At 47.1% G+C, this 23,952-nt stretch overlaps 1 protein-coding gene across 10 annotated transcripts in view; it reads left to right on the forward strand.

Annotated features, from left to right (window-relative positions):
* The window catches only part of SLC36A1 (solute carrier family 36 member 1), a 296,571-nt gene that overhangs the window by 53,428 nt on the left and 219,191 nt on the right, over nucleotides 1–23,952 (forward strand). For 5 of the 10 annotated variants that reach the window (XM_007188614.2, XM_057539733.1, XM_057539734.1 and 2 more), the window contains 2 exons: nucleotides 2,256–2,425; nucleotides 12,310–16,777. In XM_007188614.2, the coding sequence (XP_007188676.1) occupies nucleotides 2,256–2,425; nucleotides 12,310–12,581 (442 nt within the window). In that variant the 3' untranslated portion in view covers nucleotides 12,582–16,777. Of the gene's footprint in view, nucleotides 1–2,255; nucleotides 2,426–5,253; nucleotides 5,385–12,309; nucleotides 16,778–23,952 lie in introns of those variants that run through there. The other 5 variants (XM_057539736.1, XM_057539738.1, XM_057539737.1 and 2 more) reach the window with 2 other exon arrangements.

Raw genomic sequence — 23,952 nt, forward strand, 5'->3', positions numbered from 1 at the left:
GGTACGTCTGGTTCAGTCTCCCCCAGGGTCACTGCTCCTTCCCCTGGGTCCCGATGCACACATTACTTTGTGTGTGCCCTCCAAGAGTGGGGTCTCTGTTTCCCCCAGTCCTGTCACAGTCCTGCAATCAATTCCCACTAGACTTCAAAGTCTGATTCTCTAGGAATTCCTCCTCCCTTTGCCGGACCCCCAGGTTGGGAAGCCTGAGGTGGGGCTCAGAACCTTCACTCCAGTGGGTGGACTTCTGTGGTATAAGTGTTCGCCAGTCTGTGAGTCACCCACCCAGCAGTTATGGGATTTGATTTTACTCTGATTGCGCCCCTCCTACCGTCTCACTGTGGCTTCTCCTCTGTCCTTGGACGTGGGGTGTCCTCCTTGGTGAAGTCCAGGGTCTTCCTGTCAATGATTGTCCAGCAGCCAGTTGTGATTCTGGTGCTCTCGCAAGAGGGAGTGAGAGCACGTCCTTCTACTCCGCCATCTTGGTTAATCTCCCTCCTTTCCCTTTCTCCTCTTTGTTCGCACAGCTCCCGGGGTTCAGCTTTGGATTTGGACCCGCCTCTGCGTGTAGGTCACCTGAGGGTGTCTGTTCTTTGCTCAGACAGGACGAGGTTAAAGGAGCAGCTGCTTTGGGGGCTCTGGCTCACTCAGGCCGGGGGGAGGGAGGGGTACGGATACGGGGCGAGCCTGCGGCAGCAGAGGCCAGCATGACATTGCACCCGCCTGAGACACGCCGTGCGTTCTCCCGGGGAAGTTGTCCCTGGATCACGGGACCCTGGCAGTGGCGGGCTGCACAGGCTCCCAGGAGGGGAGGTGTGGAGAGTGACCTGTGCTTGCACACAGGCTTCTTGGTGGCAGCAGCAGCAGCCTTAGCGTCTCACGCCCGTCTCTGGGGTCTGTGCTGATAGCCGCAGCTTGCGCCTGTCTCTGGAGCTCCTTTAAGCAGTGCTCTTAATCCCCTCTCCTCGTGCACCAGGAAACAAAGAGGGAAGAAAAAGTCTCTTGCCTCTTCAGCAGCTCCAGACTTTTTCCTGTACTCCCTCCCGGTTAGCTGTGGTGCACTAACCCCTTCAGGCTGTGTTCACGAAGCCAACCCCAGTCCTCTCCCTGGGATCTGACCGAAGCCCGAACCTCAGCTCCCAGGCACCGCCCGCCCCGGCGGGTGAGCAGACAAGCCTCTTGGGCTGGTGAGTGCTGGTCGGCACTGATCCTCCATGTGGGAATCTCTCCACTTTGCCCTCCACACCCCTGTTGCTGCGCTCTCCTCCGCGGCTCCAAAGCTCCCCCACTCCGCCACCTGCAGTCTCCACCCGCAAAGGGGCTTCCTAGTGTGTGGAAACCTTTCCTCCTCCACAGCTCCCTCCCAGAGGTGCAGGTCCCGTCCCTATTCTTTTGTCTCTGTTTTTTCTTTTTTCTTTTGTCCTACCCAGGTACGTGGGGAGTTTCTTGCCTTTTGGGAGGTCTGAGGTCTTCTGCCAGCATTCAGTAGGTGTTCTATAGGAGCTATTCCACATGTAGATGTATTTCTGATGTATTTGTGGAGAGGAAGGTGATCTCCGCATCTTACTCTTCTGCCATCTTGAAGCTCCTCCACATTGTATTTTTAATTGTTTTTATTTTTAAAAGGATATATGCCTGTGGAAAAGACTCCAAATGTTCAAAGGGCATACAGAAAATGTTAAGTTTCCACTTGCCTCTCCAGGACCCCAGTTTTACAATTTTCCATTTCAGAGACAACCGTATTACCAGTTTCTTATGTTTCCTCCTGAAGATTTGGTGTATGTACGAATGTCACATGTATGTGTGTGTGAAGGGGAGTGTTTTTCCCTCTTTTTCCTTTTTTAGGCAGTTGGTACCATACTGTCAACACTGTTCTGCTTCATGCTTTTTTCGCTTCATCGTATATCGTGGAGGTCGTACCATATCAGCGCCTAGAGTTCTGTCTCCTACTTTTTAACAGTTATATGGGGGTGCCATGATCTATTTAACCAGTTCCCCACTGATTAACATTTAAACTCTTTTCAGTCTTTCAGACTTAAATAATGCCGCAGTGACATATTTTTTATGTAAGTTTATGTGCGCATGTGCAAGTATATCTACAAGATAAATCCCTAGACCTGAAATTGCTTGTCCAAAGGGCACGTGTGCTTGTAAGTTGGATAGATATGGCCAAATCACCTTGGGACTGTTTTGCACTCTCATTGCTGGTGTATGAGCGTGCAGAGCCGGCTCTGAACGTGTCTCGGCTCTCTCTGCAGGCTGTACCAGTCAGTTAAGCTGCTCTATTCCATCGGCATCTTCTTCACCTACGCCCTCCAGTTCTACGTCCCGGCCGAGATCATCATCCCCTTCTTCGTGGCCCGTGTGCCTGAGCATTGGAAGCTGGTGGTAGACCTATCCATGCGCACCATGCTGGTCTGCCTGACGTGTGAGTAGAGGGCAAGATCATTGCCTTGTCTGTTTTCTTCCAGAGGGCACCGAGTCCCCAGGGCTTTCATGAGAGAGAACTTGTATCATAGTGAAATGGCCAGTGCTGTGTGAGCAGAGAACTTGGGGTGCAGTCTCAGCTTCAGAGTTGAGGCACGTCCATGAAGGGAGTGAATTGATTATAGATGTGCTCTAAAGGACACGGGAATGGAAATGGTGCTTTATTTATAGATATGGCCTAAAATGCAATGGCTATGGTCATAATTCATGGTAAACATGCGCAATTACTATTCCGTATGAAATATGGCAAAAGTTTAAAAGAGAGCCATTTAACCCATATGCATAATGAGTACTATAGGTTACTTTGATAGCAGGTGTATGTTTGTTTGTTTTTTCAAATAATCGTGTTTCCAATATGACAGTCTATTCCTTGGATTTCATTTTGAGACTGCTTGATACTATTCTAGACACTTTTGGATGTTGGTCTTACTAAAATATGTTTCTTAGAAAATTTCTGTTGGTTAACCTAGGTGTTTGACTTATCACTTTGTGTTTTATTCCTCTTCCCTGACCACACACCCAGGAGCATGAGTTGAGAGACGAGATATCACCCTATTTGCTCTTGGTTAAAACTGGTATAAGTTCAAAACTAAAAATAAATTCTTTTTTTTTTTTTTTTTGAAGAGTCTGTGAATTGATAGAATAGAGAATCCTTGAATAAATTGGTCTATAATATCTAATTTAAATTTCTAGGCGATTTGCAGTTTCTTTCCAAATTGAATGCTTCAATCATAGATTTCTCTTTTTGGCTGTGTTTAAGTTTTTTTTTTTTTTTCCCCTTCATTTTATTCTTTTGGAAAAGAAACGTCTTTCCTTATTATATTGAGACTTCCCTGGAACTTTCTTTATTTTACTTTTATTTTATTTTTTAATTTTAATTTTAATTTTTATTTAATTAATTAATTTATTTATGGCTGTGTTGGGTCTTCGTTTCTGTGCGAGGGCTTTCTCTAGTTGTGGCAAGTGGGGGCCACTCTTCATCGCGGTGCGTGGGCCTCTCATTATCGCGGCCTCTCTTGTTGCGGAGCACAGGCTCCAGACGCGCAGGCTCAGTAATTGTGGCTCACGGGCCCAGTTGCTCCGCGGCATGTGGGACCTTCCCAGACCAGGGCTCAAACCCCTGTCCCCCGCATTGGCAGGCAGACTCTCAACCACTGCACCACCAGGGAAGCCCTGGGACTTTCTTTAAATTATCCAGTCCAAGCCTCTATAAAGTAAAGATAGGTCTATGTGATTTTTTAATTAGACCAGAATGGAATGTTTTAGGGATGAATGATGTGAAAGTTGTCTAGCATGCACTCATAGTATGGAAAGTCAGAAACGACTTTATTGGTTAACTGTTAGCAAGAGGAGGACAGGGAAGAGGCTGTCCATCCTTACCCAAGCAAACATGGGAATCAGACTAGTGCCCATCCTGGAATGGACCTCCTCAAGCCACCTGCAGTTGTCTTCCTGATATTACTTCTAGGACAGTGGGTGGAAGTTCAGCATCCTGGATCTGCGTGGAAAAAGCTTACTGGAGCTGAGGAACTAAAGACTGTCCCTTGACCTTAATCTTGGGCAGCTCTCCTGCTGAAGATTTCTTATAGGGTGGACCTGGGTAGGACCTTGGGTACCTTGGATTCCCCAGCCCCAGAGAGCTGATGGCAACCAAGAATCTGACTTCTTATAGCCTTTATTTGACAGCCCTTCCAGCTCTCTCCTAGACCAGCCTAGAGAAACAACCCACTGCCTGCAGGCCACTGTTGCCCCAAAGTGACTGAAAGGAAGGAATGTGATATAGCTTGCTTTTCCAGTAAATTGCCTTAATGTGTGATAAGATAGGATGCTTGGACTCTTCTAGATTTTACTCCTGTCTCCTGCTGGCAACTCTGGAGGCTTTGATCAAATATGTATGTTTCCTCTGTGGATGGATTAGCTCTGAGTGTTGAGGAGACAGCTTCCACGTGAAAAGTGTTCATAATGTCAACTCTCAGGGCCCTGATTCTTGAATCCAACGGGCGCTGGAAGAAAGGTTAGGGATAGCTCAAATAATGGGCTTTGTTTCAGAGTGGTTCCTCGAGAGAAGGCAGGTCTGTCTGGGTACAATGTGCTGTCCCTGCCGGAAGAGCTGGGGCACTGAGCTGGCCCTGACTCCTCTCACTGCCCCATTTTCATTTTCTTCTCAAGCCTGGCTTAGCCTCCGCTACCATATGTTGTGCTTCCTGCCAGGTTCCTCTCCGCTGCGCCCCGCAGGAACCAGCAGTCTCTGATTCACAGACCTCATACTATCCTTAGATGCCTCTTGGTTTTCGCTTTGCTTTTCCTGGCACTGTCTGTGGGTCTCACCTCCCTTCTACAGCATGACTCTCAAATGACATGAGCCGCTTTTGATCTTCAAGCGCATTGGGTTGTTTTTCCCTTCTCCTGTGGTCGCTTGTGACTTAGCCTTACATTGTCATCCTATTAAAGGGTGCAACCCCTTCATCTCCCAGCCCTAGGCTTCTCTTGCTTTCCCTGGAGACTGTGAAGTAATTGTGAGATTCAGGAGAGGCATTTTACTGTAGCACCAACTTAATTGCATTTATCTGAGTTCATTTGTTTTTGTTTCTCTGTACCTTCAGATCCTTTTGCAGAAGGTTAATTGGTATGTGATTTTAGATCTTTGATGTAACTGATTGTTTTCAATTATACCTATAAATTTTAATGGCAGCTCATTTTATTGCTAGTTTGGGTATTTTCTTGTCATTTTCTCAACTTTCTCTCCTCTTCCTCACCCTCGACCCCAAGGGAAGCAGGAGCATTTGGTCCAGCCTCATTTTTTTTTCCACTTGGAATTCAACCTTCTCACCACTCTTCCCCATCCACCAAAGATGGCTGTGTCTACTTTTTTTTTAAAATAAATGTATTTATTTATTTAATTTTGGCTGCGTTGGGTCTTCATTGCTGCACGCAGGCTTTCTCTAGTTGTGGCGAGCAGGGGCTACTCTTTGTTGCGGTACACGGGCTTCTCATTGAGGTGGCTTCTCTTATTGCAGAGCTCAGGCTCTAGGCACGTGGGCTTCAGTAGTCGTGGCGCACGGGCTCAGTAGTTGTGGCTCATGGGCTCTAGAGCGCAGGTTCAGTAGTTGTGGTGCACAGGCTTAGTTACTCTGCGGCATATGGGATCTTCCCGTAGCAGGGATGGAACCCATGTTCCCTGCATTGGCTGGCAGATTCTTAACCACTGTGCCACCAGGGAAGCCCTGTGTCTACTTTTTGATGCTTAATTTCACACTGTTGGAGAGGAGAGGAAAGGAAAATAACACACGTCAGAGACTGGTGCTCATTTTCTTATGATTTCATGTGGGACAGTAGTTACTTCCAGCCTGTATGTTTGGACATGCAGGCTTAGCAGGCCACCTCATGTCCAGAACTTGTGTAGAACAGGAGGCTGGAAGAGGCTGGCTCCACCTGAGGGCAGCCGGGGCTGTACGAAGAGTAGTTTCTTTGGATTCCTTGAGGCCCTAACCTGTCCTTCAGTGGTTCGAACTGATTCTCTGTGGCATTTGCCACTTGAAACATTTTACTTCAGTTAGGTATGAGAATGTCACAAACCTGTTATTGAAGATAGAATAACAACAAAACCATCTCAATTAAGAAGCCTGTTTAGACTAAAATGTAGAGCATTCCAAGCAGCCAGACCCTTTAGAGCATGAAGCTTCCAGGTCCAAACAAAGCGGTTTTTCAATGCCTTTTGGCCTTTCCCACGTCTTGGTCTTGCAGCTGTAAAGAAAAAGGGCAGCAGCATTAATAGCTGTACACCGTACTCCCTGTCTCCACCGCGGGGATGATCGCAAGGCTTCAGCTTCTTCATCTGTAAGATATGAAGGGTATCCGATCGCCTCATGTCTAAAATTCTGTGATGCTGCACAGCTACTTTGAGCCTGATTTTAAATTCCTACCAAAGTATTGCTCGAAAAAAGAAAGTTAATGTGAAAACACCTGAAGACTGTCTAGATCTGGAGTAAGTAAAAATGAAATTCCCAGTATCCCAGTGACTTAAAATAATTTTTTTTTTGCATTTTATCTTCTGTGTTAATCCTCATGGGCGCTTTTTTTTCTTCTTTTTTAAAATTTTATTTATTTTTGGCTGCGTTGGGTCTTCGTTACTGCACGTGGGCTTTCTCCAGTTGCAGCGAGCGGGGGCTACTCTTTGTTGTGGTGCGCAGGCTTCTCATTGCAGTGGCTTCTTTTGTTGTGGAGCACGGGCTCTGGGTGCACGAGCTTCAGTAGTTGCAGCACGTGGGCTCAGTAGTTGTGGCGCACGGGCTTAGTTGCTCTGTGGCAGGTGGGACCTTCCCGGACCAGGGCTCGAACCCGTGTCCCCTGCATTGGCAGGCGGATTCTTAACCACTGTGCCACTAGGGAAGTCCCTCATGGGCGCTTTTTACAAATAGTTGCCATCCTAGTGTACATATAACTTTGCCTTTTGCATTTTGTTTAAAATTACATCATGAATATACATATCCTTCATAAATATTTTTATGACCGCATGGTATTCCATTTTATTGATGAATTGTATTTACTAAACTATTCCTTTAATGTTGGACATGTAAGTTGTTTCCCGTGCTTTTGTATTATTTTTAAAATTTATACTCCCACTAAATGAAATTGTATATCCTGTCCAAGACTGCTGTTAATTTTAAAGGCAGATTTCTAGCAATTTAAGAGTCACACAGGTGGGCCTCACCAGCCTTGATCATAATAAATAGCAGTAAGCACTTCTGGACACGGGAGCTGTAAGTGTCCAAGGGATTTCTGTCAGTGCGTGTTTGTCTCTAAAGTGCTTTCTGTCCTCTTGTGCATAAGTCAGCTCTTTCTGCTGCTGGTCTACAACCACAGGCTCCAGAATCCCAATCAGTTCCTTCTCTGAACATGGCCATTGGTCTCCTGCTGCTTCAGCAGTTAAAGTCACATTTTCAGTGCTTCTTAACCCAAAGGGAAGATGTTTTGTAATACAGTTGGAGCCCTCTTCACTAATCATGTGGTCTGGTTGTCCTCAGGGCCCCCTTTCTGTTCATGCCACAGCTAGGCTAATGCAGAGGTCTGGCAACTGCCAGTTCGGAGTTTGTGGTCTTCCTCTTTGCATGGAGTGCTGTTTTCGTGGAGGAGTAGGGATAGGGTATTCCCAGTTGGCTGCTTCCTGAGATCTCTGCCTTCTTGGGTTTCTCTTTCTAGAGGGCTTTATTTTAACTCATGGAGTAAAGACATTCAGTGCTAGAAGAGGTTTTAGTTGCTCCTGTATCTTTCCCAAGTACTGATTCCCACCTCTGGAATTAGTGAAAACTAGTTTGCCACATTTTGCCTTGTGATAAACAGATGCCTTGGCTAGTGAGCCCTCAGTTTGGGTCCCTTTCTCTTCCTCTTCCCCCAGGGTATTAGCGGGAGGCTCACTCTTCCCACCTTCTCCCTCCATTATCTTTCTCCAATGCCAGGCTGTATTTTGGTTCAGCTGAATATCCAGGCCAGGTAGGACAGGAAGACAGTGCTCCGTTTGCAACCCTGTGGTCCTGGCTTTAAAAGAAAAGTTCTGCCCTTTTAAAAATATTTCTATTAAGGATATTTTTGGTAAACATACTTATCTTGTATATCTGTTGAAGTAAAAACAAGAACAAGTGTTTAGATTGCTTTTTAAAGTCATGATGAAATGGAACATCTCCATCCAATCTGAGAAAAGATTCTGATCTCACAAGCTTCTGTTTCTGTTTTCACTTAATTCTTATCAGAGTGGAGCATAACTCATATCATGAAGCACCCATCTGTCCTCCAGGCTAATATGAGAGAGGGAAGGGAGAGGACAGACTGTCAGAGCTGGGAGGGCTGGGCAGGTCCTCTGACTTATCTCCTCCAGGGGCTCATTGTCTCTGATAAAATCCTCCCTTCTCTTGAGTGGGCTGGAGCATCCTGGGGACCAGGAGGAATAACTCACACTCCCTTTAACGGTACAAAAGCAGGCAGGCTAGAAGCTACGTTTTCGGCCCAACCATGTGTTCTTAGAGCGGAATCCCGTCTCTCCACTGTGCCACTCTGGAGCAGCACACGTTGCTTCCCAGTTGACAGTGAGTTGAGGGACATATCCCAGAACACATTCCTACGTGACTAAATCTGCATTGCACAGTTCCTTAAAATTTCAGAGTCGAGTGTGACCTGAGTGATCATCCAATGTTAATACAATCACCATGCTTCATGGGTAAATGAACTGAGGCTCAGAATGGGAACTGATTTCCCCCCAGGTCACACACAGCCTACTACTGAGCAGGGACGGGTTATGCTATTAGCTAACATGTATGAAGCACTTGTTATGTGTGTAGCAGTCTAAGTTCTTTACGTGAATGATCTCATTTGACCATCCCTTTTTAGCAGTATGGGAGATGAGTCTTAAACAGGTTAAGTAACTGGCTGGTCAGTGGTGGACTGGAGCCTAGGTTCTGAGTCCAGACCTTTAATCACGCTCCTATACCAGCCCTCTCCCAGGCTTAGGTCTGATGGCTGCCTCAGCTGTTTCCACCCCACTGCTCACCCAAACTGGAACATCTGGAGCCACCACTGTGTGGTTAAACATTAGGCAGAGAGAGACCCAGAGCCCAGAGAGGGCAAGTGTCTTATTCCAGGTCACACAGCAGATCAACATTTGTTAAGCATCAGGTTATCCATGATGAGAATGCCATTTTGTCATCAGCCTACAGACACTTCACTTCCAACTTTCCTCCATATTCAACCCTGAAGGTTTGAGGGACATCACCAACTCTATTTAGAAATAACTAAAGGCTGAAACAGGCTATTTTTAACTTGCAGAGCAAGTTAAAAGCTTATCCTTTTTTTAGACTTTCTGAAGGCTTCAGAACAGTGAGGGTATTCATGGATAATTGCCATGATGGTTGAATATAGAAGAAAGAAAGAGGAAGGGATTGCCCCAGGGCTATAAAACCCTGGGCAGCAGAGGCAGGTCTGAGACTCATTTTCCTTGTACCCCCTTTTGTTATCCAGGCTTCAAAATCGTTGTCGGTGTCCTCTACAAAGCAGAGAGAGGTCAGGGCTGACCTGTACCGGATTCTCTACCACATGATTCTGGTGCATCCCTGGGAAAGCTAACCCGATATCAGACTCCCCCTGTTCTTCACAGACAAGATCTTTCCGCCGATCAGCCAGATCCCCTGTTCTCCCTCCTGCTGCATGTATCATTCTGTATTTTCTTTTTTGGCTGCGTTGGGTCTTCGTTGCTGTGCACGGGCTTTCTCTAGTTGCAGTGAGTGGGGGCTACTCTTCATTGCGGTGCGCGGGCTTCTCACTGCGGTGGCTTCTCTTGTTGCGGAGCACAGGCTCTAGGTGCACGGGCTTCAGTAGTTGCAGCACGCAGGCTCAGTGGTTGCGACACGCGGGCCCTAGAGCGCGTGGGCTTCAGTAGTTGTGGTGCTTGGGCTCAGTAGTTGTGGCTTGTGGGCTCTAGAGCACAGGCTCAGTAGTCATGGCACATGGGCTTAGTTGCTCCGTGGCATGTGGGATCTTCCCGGACCAGGACTCGAACCCGTGTCCCCTGCATTGGCAGGTGGATTCTTAACCACTGCGCCGCCAGGGAAGTCCGACTCTGTATTTTCTTGATCATCAGGTCTATGATGTGACTGTAGCAGGGGCTTGAGGTCCTGGACTCTAGTCCCAGCTCTGTCACTTTCTATCATTTAAATTCTTCTGACCTTTCCTTCCACAGGGACCTTAATAATGTTGTGGAGTTCCGTACCCGTGGAGCAGAGGGAAGTTCAGCTCAGTGAGTGGATGCTCCCCAGTGCTGTCTGGTAGACACTAGGCGGTCTATGTTACTGGGAGTGTTCTGGGTGTGCTGTCCAGGACAGTAGCCACTAGGCACAGGTGGCAGTTGAGTCCTTGCAATGTGGCCAGTGTGATTGGGGAATGAATTCATTTAGATTGAGACAGCTAGTGACTGCGGCGTTATCGGACAGCACAGCTGCAGAGTGAGTGTAAGACAGGTGATGTGACCCTGCTCCTCCCCTGCTAAATCCCGGCTCCCAGCATGCCTCTCCTTTTACCGCATGGAGTGGTATTCCAGTTTAAAAGTAGATGTTTCTCATAAAGCCTGGCCTCTAGATGCAGCCCACTGCTTTCGTCTGGTGCTCAGCCAAAGAAGCAGCGATCGATTCAGACAATCCATCTGGAGGGTAAAAAGGCTGTATTGGACTCTGGCCAATACAAGACGTTCTGGCCTCTCACCACTGTGGTGCCTTCCTCAGAGCAATTTAACTGCATTTCTACTTTATGAAATGAAGTTAGAACTGAAACCCCCGTGTCTAGTGTGAGTCTCTCATAGGGATCAGTGAGGTTACAGATGTGCCCTGGATCGCGGTCTCAATGCCCAGGACCTCCGGCTGGAGCCCCGCAGCGGGGAGGACAATCCATCGAAATACATTCGATGACTAACGAGTTAACAATGCACTTTCCATAAGCAACAAGATATATACCAGTGATGAATAATATTGACTGTATTATGTGCCTGTTGTACACCAGGACTCTAGTTAAGTGCCTGTGTAATCTCCTTTGATCATCGCAACATCTCCGTGATGTAAGAGCTTTTTGTATCCCTGTTTTGCCAACAAGAAAACTGGAAACTAGAAAGGAGCCGTGTGTCACTCAAGGCAGAGCCAGGGTTCGCACACAAGTGCCTGATTCCAGAGGCCATAATCCTCAATAAACCTGTGAAACATTGGCCTTCACCCCCGAGTGGAGAGCAGAGTCAGGTGGGAGCAGTGGGGTCAGTGGGCACTGGAATAAGTGTGGTCAGTGGAGCCTCCTCCCCTTGGTTTCAAACAGAGCCGTCTGGCCAGCTGGCTGGTGGTACAGGTGCTGGTGTGCTCTGGAAGCCGATGGCGTTTCCTCATGCAGCCCCCACTCATCTTTTTAAAAAATATGTATTTATTTATTTAATTTTGGCTGCACTGGGTCTTAGTTGAAGCACGCATGATCTTTAGTTGCGGCATGCGGACCTCTTAGCTGCAGCATGTGGACTCCTAAGTTGCGGCATGTGGGCTCTTAGTTGCGGCATGCAGGAACTAGTTCCCTGACCAGGGATCGAACCCGGGCCCCCTGCATTGGGAGCGTGGAGTCTTACCCACTGGACCACCAGGGAAGTTCCTCCCCATTCACCTTTATCATCAGTTGCACCTTCCTCGTGTACACCTGGGCTGAGTTGCAGGTGTGGGAGCCACTGGTATGTCCTGGCACAGGGACGCAGTCCTCATGGGGGGCCTTGCTTCTGAGGTTGGCCTGCACACAGACCTGCTTCTCCTTTCCCTGTATGAAAACGCTCTGTGCAATGGGGCTGACATGGGATCGTTCCAGAAGAAGGAGGGTGTTCTCCCCGCTTTGCTTCTTGTCATTCAAGTAGAGCGGTTTGTGTCAGAGGTACCCTCAGTGGTAAGAAGATGAGCAGTTGCTCAGAAAAGGTTCACCTCCTCTCCTGCTCTCCACTTGCTCTCCTTTGGTAGGACCGGGTGACCCTGGAATGTAATTTGGCTCCTTTTCCTCAGAAAGGTGGAAGTCAAGGACTGTGGCAGGCGAAGCTGGGAACTCTGGTTTCCAGTCCCAGTTCTGCCATCTTGCTGTGAGACCCGGGTCATGCCACATCTCCGGGCATCAGTTTTCTCATCTGTGGAATGAGAGATTGGACTGGACGATGTCTCAGCTTCCTTGGAGCTCTCCATACTATGAGAAGAACACTTGCTAAATTTGCTGAACAGTGAGGCGGTCTCTCTCAGCTCTGGGCAGTCATCAACAGGCGTGTCCTCTCTCCCACAGGCGTCTTGGCCATCCTCATCCCCCGCCTGGACCTGGTCATCTCCCTGGTGGGCTCCGTGAGCAGCAGTGCCCTGGCACTCATCATCCCGCCCCTCCTGGAGATCGCCACCTACCACTCAGAGGGCATGAGCCCCGTCACCATCGTCAAGGACGCCCTGATCAGCCTCCTGGGCTTCGTGGGCTTTGTGGTGGGGACGTATGTGACCCTCTATGAGCTGATCCAGCCCAGCAGCACTCCCGTCTTCGTCAACTCCACCAGTGCCTTTGTATAGCGGGCTGGGTGTGTTCCCTGCACCGGCCCACTCCGCCCTGTATGTTCCCCAGCACCTGGCCCCAGAGCCTCAGGTAGGGTCCAGGCTCTGGGGAAAGGCAAGGTTGCCATCCACGTACCCTTACCTGGCACCTGGGTTCCCTGAGCCAGGTAGGGATGAGGGCAAGGTAGAGGGTGGGCAGCAGATATGCAGGAGGTACCTCTAGGGGCAGTGCCATCTCTGTTCATTTGTACTTATTTTAACCCGGAACTTTTCAACTCTTTTCCCTGATCACGCCTCCTCCCTTACTGCCTGCCCTTCTCCTTCTGACCCACCTCATCCAAATTATTCCTGTTGCACAGCTCACTTTATTTAAAAATTTTAGTGTCTCTCACCTCATGTTTTCTCCTTGCCCGGGCCAGGCCTAGATGAAGTCAGTGGGAATGCCCTTCTTTATGCCCTTGCCGGGCCCATCTCTTATCTCTCTCCCAAATATTTTACCTCAATATTCTCCTACCTGTTCAAGTCTCCACCTCGTAGTGGAGCCTACCTAGTAGTTTAAAACCAGCTGCCCAAAGCTGGAGTTTTTAGCCTTCACTGTCTCTGGCGTGCTGTCATCCTCGGCGACACCTCCTTTTCTCCGGTTTCCTCGTGTGGGTCACGGTACTGTTATTATCTTAGTTGCTGGAACTCCTGGAAGGTATCAAGTGCTGCCAAAATTGAAAATATTTATCTTTTATTTAAAATCAGCCTTTGTTTTTAGACTCCGTCTCTGGATCTGGGACTATTGTGAATCGTTCCTTCTTCAGTAAACGCTTACTCAGCTTCTCCCGCTGAGGAGAAGCTTAGTGCAGGAGATGTCTGCTTAGACCCTCAGCACCCTTGGCCCAGGACCCCAGAGATTTTCATCAGGATCATCAGAGTGTGGACCTTTGTGGGGCACCATGGGCTTTGCCTCCCGTTGACCAGCCAGATTTCCTACTGAGAAGACATGAAGGACTCAGGAGATGTTTGCCAGCGCACAAGGCCGAGGGGAAGGATGGCCACGTGGGTTGTGTTTCTCTCCATAGGAGCCTTAGAAAATGGCTGCTTTGTGCATTCAGGCCTGTTTCCCAGCCTCAGCCCCTGACAGACAAGTGGCACGGCAGCGTCCAGGAAGACACCCAGACTCTTGCCATGGACAAGAAGACGAGGCCAGTGTGCCCAGAGCGTGTGAAATTCAGTCCCTAGAGTTTGCAGCAGTGGTCCGACACTACGAGTGGTGCTCAGTTGTTTACAATCCCCGGAGGATGAGGAGGATGGGCAGAAACAGTGCCCCGCCCCAAGCTGCCTCCAGGACCTGGACTTCTAAAGGAACCACTTGGTTGGGACTTCAGTCTCCTGTGTTCTAAACACTAATCGTGCCCTTGTCCCTCCCCGCCCCCGCATGCCTCCCTGGGTATCAGAAAATAAACAGCCTCAGGGCTGACTCACCTCAAGGTCGGCCTTCAGGTTTGGGAACAAACTGCCTAGAAGGCAGAGGAAGGGCCCTTGCCTTGCTTTTGGCTGCCCCGTCTTCCCTCTTGGTGTGAGAGGTATTGCAGAAGGGTGTTCATTGACTCTCCATCTCTTGAGCTCTGTGTGTGTGTGTGTGTGTGTGTGTGTGTGTGTGTGTGTGTGTGTGTGTGCTCCCCTGCATATATAACAGGGTTCTGCTGTCCTCCACCCCTGCTACCAGGCTCCTACCTGAAAGTGGGGAGAACAGCACCACTTTATCAGGGGTTTTGTTTTTGTATTTCACCAAAGCTCCTAGGGGCTGTGACTCGCCCTCACAGCCCCAGCTTTTTCTTTCTCTTCTGTTCCAAAGCCAGATTCTCTCATTGCAGTGACTCCTGACCTACCTAATAATTTATTCACTTAGGAAGATGCAGTCAGTGGTGATTTGGTCTCCCTTAGGAAAATGACACTTTCCCCCATCTTTTCTGCTCTTTGGTGGTCACTCACAGGTGCTTACATGACCAGGGTTCTAGCTGGAGGTGGCAGCAGCCCTGCCCGCTGAAGGCTTTCCCTGCCCTCGGGCTTTCTAAGTATCTTCTAGTACCAAAGTGTAACTTCAAGAACTGTCAGCTCCTGTTTGCAAGCCCCGGTTCCAGCAGTCTTTCCAGAGCGGTCCTGAGAGTTGTTTTCAGCGAGAAGGTGCAGGCCAGTAGAAGAGGGTCGATGTGTATCCCACCCACAGCTTCCACGGCAGAGGCTCTGGGCACTGCTAGAGGCAGTCCTCTCCAGGTGGGTCTTGAGACCCGGCCTGTGACGCTGGGACCTGAGGACCGGATGGCACAATACTGAGGTCCTCTGGCCCCAGGTCTCTTGCTTCAGGGCCCCTGCCCAGGGAAGGTGGTGCATAGGAGAGACAGCTCTAGCCTTGGGGCTTTGGGAAGCTAGTTTGGCCTGGCCTTTGTCCTGTTCAATTGCTTTCCCGTGCTTTTGCTGCTTTGACAGCCCAATTGCTTGGCTGCTTCAGGAGACCTAGGCAAGGCGGACCCCATGGGGACCTTCCCGCTTGTGCACTTGCACAGCAATGAGGTGTCGAGTAAAGGGTTGGCCAGAGGTCGTAGTGGCGGAAGCCCTTCCTCTTCTGGAAGCAGCCCGCGGGGCCAGCTCAGGGAAGCTTACTCCTCTGCTGCCCACAGGGCTTCTCAGTCAGGGAGCCCTCCCTGCTTTCCTCCCAGTGCTCTCAGGGACCAGCTGCCCAGCCTCTTCCTGGGCCCTGCTTTAGTCTCTGGTGAGAAAGCCCCAGCATCAGTAAGAGACTGATCAGGGAGCAACAGAGCAAAGGCTTTCAGGAGCGTGAGGCCACATCTGCCAGACCAAACCAAACCGTGGGGCTTTCGGGCCCAGTGCTGTTCGGCTCTGTGTCCTTCTCCAGTCTCCCCAGGGCAATCCCAGATTCCATCAGCCCAGAGGTAGCTTCTCAGAGCCCCTTGTTCTGTCCTGCAAATGCCACTATCGGGAGCAGGTTTCCAGCTCCCTGTAGGCAGTATACCTCTCCGTAAATGTAGGTTCTTGCTGGGAACAGCATGACCTGGCATCTACTATTCACTTTCTCCTAGAAGTTGTACCATTCACCAGTGGCATTATTTATATTTATGTTGTGCTGTCGTCCAGCTGCTAGGAGCCCTTCATCTGCACAGACCCTGGCCAGAGATATGTGACTGTGTGGCATGTCTTAGCCTAGAACCTGCCGCTTACACCCTCCTTCTCTGTCACTCACCTCTCCAGCCAAATTCACGGGCTGATGCTCACCATTCACTCTCTAGCCCCAGGCGAGCAGGTACATTAGGAAAACCTTTTCCCCCTCCCTGTTCTCCTGTCTCTCTTTTTTCTAATATCTCTCCCTTCCTCAATTGTAGGACATCATCTCTGTTTAATACTACATGTTCACCTCATGCTTTTTGGAAGTGCAGAATCTCAATTTATGTTTGTTTACAGCTCCCTCTATTCACTACTCACCACAAGGGGTCTGTATCAGTTTACTTCATGGCCGATTGGATGTTAAGGCGAGACCCGGCATCGGCCCCGGTCAGAACACAAAGCTGCTTTGTCACAGTGGAAATAAAAAATGCAGGTGGCATGACTTGGTGTACAGGAGTCGGCTCGAAGTCTGCCTTAGAATTAAATTTTTCAAAGTACGTTACACGTCTCCGAGGGGAAAAGAGAGTGGTTTGTCTTTGAAATCACGGTCAATACTTCTAGGCAGTCCTGCTGGTTGCAAGGCTGTTTGCTCTCACAGCATCTGCCTGTGGCATTTCTTCCCTGTCCTTGTACCACTGGGTCCTTTCCTGGCCAGGAGACATAAATGGTGCTGATCTAAGGTTGCCAGAGTTGCAGTGGGGAGTGAGGGTGAGGGTGCCTGTTGTCAGCTGTGTTCTTTTGTTTCAATCAAGGTGGTGCTGTAGAAGTGATTTTGTTTTACTGAACAATAAAATTATGTGGCTCTGTTGTAGAACATGTCAGTGGATGTGTGAATAAGAGGAATATGAAAAACTACTGTCCAGCAGGTCTTAATAACAAGACAGTCCTGTATATGTTATGTGCTTGCGTTGGATGTGTGTTTTCCGCATGGTATGTATAGAGATGTGGAGCATGCTGGAGCTCATGGAAGATCTTATTTTGGGTTCTGCACACGCATCATGTGTTAAACTTTTCCTTAATAAATGAATTTTATTTTTGATTTTTGAGAGGTTGCAGTCTGTGTCCTTGTTTTCACTTTTTTTTTTTTTTTTTTGGTCACTCAGATCCCTTTACTAGATCTTATGTCAAAATGTTTCTGGTTTATGTCACAGAGCTCATCCAGGGGTGTAGTGGGAACAGCAGAACCATCTGTGATGGAGACTCCCCAAGAAAGGGCGGTAGTTATTTTTCTGTTAGACAATCCTGCCCTTCCTAAGTTTGCTCCTGCTTCTCTCAAAAACTTGAGTAGGAATTCTCAGCCCCCTCTGTGTGTGTCAGATGACCCCCCAGGACAGGTGTGATGGTCAGTTTTAAGTGTCAAGGTGGTTGGGCGATTGTAGTGAATAACCCAGTTATTCAGTCAAACACTAACCTAGGTGTTGCCTTGAAGATGTTTTGTAGATGTGGTTAATGTCCGCAGTCAGTTGCATTTAAGTAAAAAGATTATCCTCAAAATGTGGGTGGGCTTTGTCCAATCAGCTAAAGGGTCTTAAGAGCAAAACTGAGGCTTCACTGAGAAAGAAGAAATTCTGCCTCAAGACTGCAGCATCGACTCCTGCCCGAGAGTTTCCAGCTGCTAGCTGGCCCTGTAAATTCTGAACTTGCCAGCCTGCACAATCACTGAAGTCCTTGAAATGTCTGTCTGCCTGTCTGTGTCTCTCTCTTTCTCTCTGTTTCCTCCTCTCTCTCTCCCCCCACCACCTCCTATATATATGTAAGTATGAATATCTCCATCTTACTGTTTCTGTTTCTCTGAAGAACCTGACTGATACAAGAGGTAACACCTACCTTGACAAGATAGATTTCAGGACATGCAAGAGATGACTCCCTTTTTGTCCCATTTAAGAGAAAAGACAAGGCCATCCAAGCTGCCCCTGAGATGATTTGAATACTGATCTTCATTGACTAACTAGATTAGACTTGTCTAAAAGCAGAGCCCTCAAGGAACACTGTTGAGGTGTAAAACTTTACTGACAGAGGAAGGTGGGGAAAGTATGATGCCTGTTTTCTACGATCAGTGTTACTACTGGAACTGGCGGTGGGTGGATAGGGGGGTCAAAGGCATTCAGTGACTGTTCCAGGACACCAGCCAGCAAGGGGCAGAGTTGGGATACGTATGTGAGCCCTGTGGTTGCAGAACCCAAGCCCTTCCCAAGGCAGGGGCTGCCTTGCCCTCTTTGTTGCAGCCTCAGGAGGGAGGGTCACCCTTAGGGACTATTGAGAGGGTTAGAGAGAATGTTATAAAGTACCTGGCATGAAGGGCTTATGAAACATTTTATGAGACATTAGCTGAATTGAAGAAAACCAAGGCTTAGAGAAAAGCAGTTTTACTTGTTTTTTTTTGGTTATGCATTCATTATAATCTTGTCTTGCTCACTGGCTTTGGGCAGAGCATTCAACCCTTCTTAGACTGTTCACCTCTTCATGTTTTTATTCCTGCTCATGTCTGTACATAATGCCATAATCCCCCCTTCCAGGTAACCAAGGCCCTCAAGGTAAGCCCACTGCACTTGCACGGACATAAATTGAGTGACAGGGACTGGATTTGGGTCCTAAGTCTAGCTAGGGCGTTTTGCCAAGTAGTCTGGCTTCCTCAGACCCAGCCCATTGCAGACATGTGCCAAGAAACTGTGTGTCTTCAACTGGTACCCTTTACGAGACCCTTGGCGTTTGGTCTCCCCCACCTCTTTTTTAAAAAATTGGGGTATAATTTACCTAAGTCACGTGTTTTTTAAGTGCACAATTTGATGAGTTTGGGCAAATGCATGCAGTCAGCCGACCACCATTTCAATGAAGATCAGAATGTTTACCACCCAAAGGTCCTTTGTGCCCCTCTGCAATCCCATCCCCATGCCACTTGGCCCTTGGAAACAACTGAACTGTCTGTAGTTTTGCCTTTTCTAGAATGTCATATAAATGGAACGTTAAGTATGGTCCTTTCTGTCTGACTTCTTTCACTTTGCATAATGCTTTTTATATTCACCTCTGTTGTGACATGTATCAGGAGTTTGTTTTTATCGTGGAATAATATTCTGTTGTGTGGCTGAACCATAGTTTGTTTATTTATTTACCAGTCGTTGGGCATTTGGGTCGCTTCCAGTTTGGGGTGTTATGAATAAAGCTGCTATAAATATTCATGTGCAGATATTTGTGTGGACATATGTGTTTATTACTCTTTGGTAAATACCTTGGAGCGGAATTGTGAGGTTGTATGGTTAAGTGTATACTAACTCTATAAGAAACTGGAAAATTGTTTTCCAAAGTGGATGTACCATTTTGGATTCTTACCAACAATTTGTGAAAGTTCCATTTGCTCCATATCCTCACCAATACTTCATATTGTGGTTTTTAAAATTTTACCCATCTTAATGGATATGTAGTAGTACCGCATTGTGATTTTAATTTGCATTTGCCTAATGACTACTGATGCTGTGCATCTTTTCCTGGGCTTATTTACCATTGGCCTTTTTTTGGAAAGAAAACCTTTTATTTATAGACAACATGATTGTCCATGTAGAAATGCAAAGTACAGAAATACAGAATAAAATTTACCGTTAGAGACAATTAGCTCATTCACAGTGCTGTGCAGCCATTACCACTAGCTAATTCCAGAATATCTTTATCACCCCAAATGACAACCATATACACATGAAACACTTCCTATTCCCCCCGGTTTTAAAATGTACCTGGGATTTGTTTTAATTAGGTATGGTAAGGCACACAGAAACAGATATGACTGTCACGAAGGATGAAGTTTTTATACTCACAGATGCATAGAAACAGGAGGCAGAGCCACCTGGGGAAGTGCCAGGGGTGATCCGGAGGCAGAAGAAGAGAGGGGGAAATGTGGGCAGGAGCCTTTATTGAGGTTTTTGTGGGAAAGGCAAGGCAGGGCAGGGTTAGCAAGCTGAGCAGACTTAGGGTTAGGTAGGTAAACACTTTGAGCAGCCTGGGCTGTAGAGGTGGCCCCTAGTTGTCCATAACTGGTCCTGGGGTGATTGAGGGCAGAGACTGTGTTCCAGACTGATTAAATGAGTTGGGTTGGGGTTTGCACTCAGGACTGATTGATTTGCATTTCAAAGGGATGTCCTCAGGCAAGCTGTTTGCTTTCTCCAGGAGTTAGCTGACTCTGGGAGGGGCAATCCCCCTCTGGGTCCACAAGGCCCCAAGATGTCAAAGCATCATAAAATACAGAAAATAGAAAACATGATTAATACACCCCCTCCTCCTAACCCTTGGCAACTACTAATCTGCTTTCTGTCTCTATGGATTTGCCTATTCTGGATATTTCATATAAATGGAACCATGCAATATGTGACCTTTTTTTCTGGCTTCTTTCATTTTGCATAATGTTGTCAAGGTCCATGTTGTAGTATTTCATCCCGCAGCAGCAAGCACAAGGCTGTTTTCTGTTTCTTCGTTTTGTTACTCCATGTAACCAGCATCTTGATCACCTCGTCTCCTCCTCCTTCACCTTCCTCTTCATCAAGCTGACCATTTTCCTTCTTCTCTTGGTTCCCAAGTTCCCTGATTCCTTGGTTCCCTGGTCCCCTGGTCTATCTTCTTTAGTAAGGTATTCATTCAAATAATTTTCCTCCTTTAAAATTTGGTTTTTAAAAAAATTAAGCTTTTTATTTTGAAGTAATCATAGATTCACAGGAAGGTGCAGAGAAATAGGGAGATCCAGTGCACCTTTCACCCAGTCTCTCCCAGTGTTGACAGCTTGAAAACTATAGTACATTATCCAAACCAGGAAATTGACGTTGACACAATCCATAGAGCTCATCCTTGTTCCTCCAGTTATATATGTACTCGTTTGAGCGTGTGCATGTTCGTGTATGTGCATTTGTGTGTGTAGCTCAAAGCAGTTTTATCACGTGTGGCTTCTTCTACCACAATCAAGATGCTTAACTGTACCATCACCACAAGACTCCTTCATGCTACCCCTTTACAGACACATCCATGCCCTGCACCTTCCCAACATCCCCTAACCCCTGGCAACCACTAATCTGTTTGTCCTTCATCTCTGTCATTGTTATTTCATGAATGTTCTATAAATGTAATTATACTCTATGTGTCCTTTTGAGTTTGGCTTCTTTCACTCAGTGTAATTTCCTTGAGGATCATTCATGTTGGTGCATGTATGAAGCGTTCATTCCTTTTCATTGCTGAGTAGTATTCCATGGTATGGATGTACCACAGTTTGTTTATCCATTTACCCATTGAAGGAAATTTGCATAGTTTCCAGGTCTGGCTATTACAAATAAAGCTGCTGTGAATACTCATGTACAAGTTTCTTTATGAAGATAAGTTTTTATTTCTCTGGGATGTTATGTCAGGAGTACAAATGCTGGGTTGTATGGCAAGCCCGTTTTTAGTTTTAAAAGTATTTTGCAAACCATTTTCCAGAGTGGCTGTACCATTTTACATTTCTGTCAGCAGTGTGTGAATGATCCAGTTTCTTTGCATTCTTGCCAGCATTTGGTGATGTTATTTTTTATTTTAGCCATTTATCAGATCTTTTAAATGTTTTGTTAGATTTATACCTAAGTATTTAATTTTCTTTGGAGCAATTGTAAATGGTATTGTGTTTTTTATTTCAGTTTCCACATGTTCATTGGTAGTATATAGAAATGAAATTTATTTTTGAGTGTTAAACCTGTCTTATGACCTTTCTGCACTCACTTTGTAGTTCTATGAGTTTTTGGTTAAAATTCTTGGGATTTTCTGTGTAGATAGCACATGTTGTCTGCAAATAGAAGTAGTTGTACTTCTTTTCTGATCTGTATACCTTTTTTTTTTTTTTGTCTTATTGCACTGGCTAGAACTTTCAGTACTGTGTTAAAAAAGAGTGGTTCCAGTGACATCCTAGCCTTGTCCCTGATCTTACAGGGAAAGCCTTCAGTCTTTCACCTTTCAATATGATGCCAACTGTAAGATTTTTATAGAAGTTCCCCTCTATTCCTGTACTGAGAGATTTTTCTTGAAAACATTGAATGGCTTAATTTTGTTGAATGCTTTTTCTGCATCAATTGCTATAATCTTAAATTTTTTCTGTTTTCACTGGTCAATATGGTAGATTAAATGGATTCATCTTTGAATATTGAACCAGCCTAGCTTACCTAGAATAAATCCCACTTGGTCATGGAATATTTATATTATATATATATTATACATAATATATACATGAATTGTTTTTTGTTTTTCACTCACCCTGATATTTACTCTGACAAGTGTAGGATCCAGAATGGTGCCTTTTTTTTTTTTTTTTTAAATGGCACAACTTTTTTTTTTTTAACTTTGGGTTTATTTATTTATTTATTTATTTATGGCTGTGTTGGGTCTTCGTTTCTGTGCGAGGGCTTTCTCTAGTTGCGGCAAGTGGGGGCCACTCTTCATCACGGTGCGCGGGCCTCTCACTATCGCGGCCTCTCTTGTTGCGGAGCACAGGCTCCAGACGCGCAGGCTCAGTAATTGTGGCTCACGGGCCTAGTTGCTCCGCGGCATGTGGGATCCTCCCAGACCAGGGCTCGAACCCGTCTCCCCTGCATTGGCAGGCAGATTCTCAACCACTGCGCCACCAGGGAAGCCCCAGAATGGTGCCTTTTTATAAATGAGCAAACCATATGCCGTAACTGCAATTCTTGGCCTATGTGTACTTTTGCCTCAGGCCAGGTTCCCAGCTGCTACCGTGTTACCTAAAGGCCACATATGTTTCCTTAGGACGGAGTTTCTCAGCCTTGATATTATGTTCATTTTGGGCTGGATCGTTCTTTGCTGTGGGGACTGTCTTGTGCCCTGTAGGGTGATTAGCAGCATCCCTAGTCTACCCACTAGATGCCACTTGCACCCTGCCAGTCATGACAACCCAAAGTGTCTCTAGACATGGTCAAAGGTCCGTGTGTGTGTGTGTGTGTGTGTGTGTGTTGGGGCAGGGGCATGTTTGGAAATCACCACCCTCTCTATCAAGAACCACTGCCTTAGTACACTTAGCCCCTAACTACCCCAAGCTGGGGGGATGTCTTTTTGTCTTGGCTATGGAACAAAGGTGTGTGGTCATGGATACTACGAAAAGATCTGCCTCTTTAATAGCAGTGATAAAATATCTAACATCTTCTAAACATTGACTATGCCAACCGTGCTAAGCACTTTACCTATATTATTCTCTTCGGTGCTCAGATCCAGTGAGGGAAGGTGCTGGTAATATCCCCACTTTTCAGCCTGAGGCATAGAAGGTTAAATGACTTGCCCAAGATAACACATTTTCTATTATTATTATTATTATTTTGGCCACACCACACAGCATGCGGGGATCCCATCCAGGGATTGAACCCACGCTCCCTGCGGTGGAAGTGCGGAGTCCTAACCACTGAATCTCCAGGGAAGTCCCCAAGATCACACATTTTCCAAATGGTGGACCCAGGTCTGTCTGACTCCAGACCTCATGTTTTTGCCCGTAGGATTCACTTCCCTGCTACCTGATTCTGTCACTCCTCCCCTCACATCCCTGGGTTGACACAGTATATCTCCAGGCCCTGGTCTGGGCACCTAGCTCCTCCCACCTTCCGACCCCAGGATGCTTTCCCCGCCCTGTGCTCCACAGTCCCTCCACTCCCACCCATCAGAACTACCCAGCACTGCTGAAATACTGAAAACCTTCAGGCCTTCCTCTTGGGCTGTTTTCTTAGCCCAGCTGGCCCTTCTCCCTGTGCTCAATCTGAAGCTCAACTTTAAGACCCCGCTCCAGTGGCTGCTGCTCTCTAGAACCTTCCCTGGCCGCTTCTGTCAGAATTTATGGCTTCCTTCTCAGTGACGCTGTAACACTGCTTCTCTGGTTAGCCTCCTCGCTACTGATGCTTGAGAGACGTGACTACTAGGCCACTTCCCCAGATCATGAGTTGATTGTGGTGTTGATCGGATCGGGCTGAGTGCCAGTCTGTGGGGCTAATCGTGTATCTGGAATTGGCTGGTTACTAAATTCAGTGTCATCTCCTTCAGGAGAGAATGGTGTCCCGGCCTGTGAGGAGTTGACATCACTCTATTTATTTTGAGTTTCCTGTCGATCTAACCAAGCACTTTCCTTGGTTGGACCTTGTAGGTCTGTTGAGGAATCATGAGAAAATTCTAAAGGCTTGTCATTCCCCAGCCCTGTCCTTGAGAATGATCCTGCTCTTCTTTCGGT

This window comes from Balaenoptera acutorostrata, chromosome 2 (genome assembly GCF_949987535.1).
Source record: "Balaenoptera acutorostrata chromosome 2, mBalAcu1.1, whole genome shotgun sequence".
NCBI lineage: Eukaryota > Metazoa > Chordata > Mammalia > Artiodactyla > Balaenopteridae > Balaenoptera > Balaenoptera acutorostrata.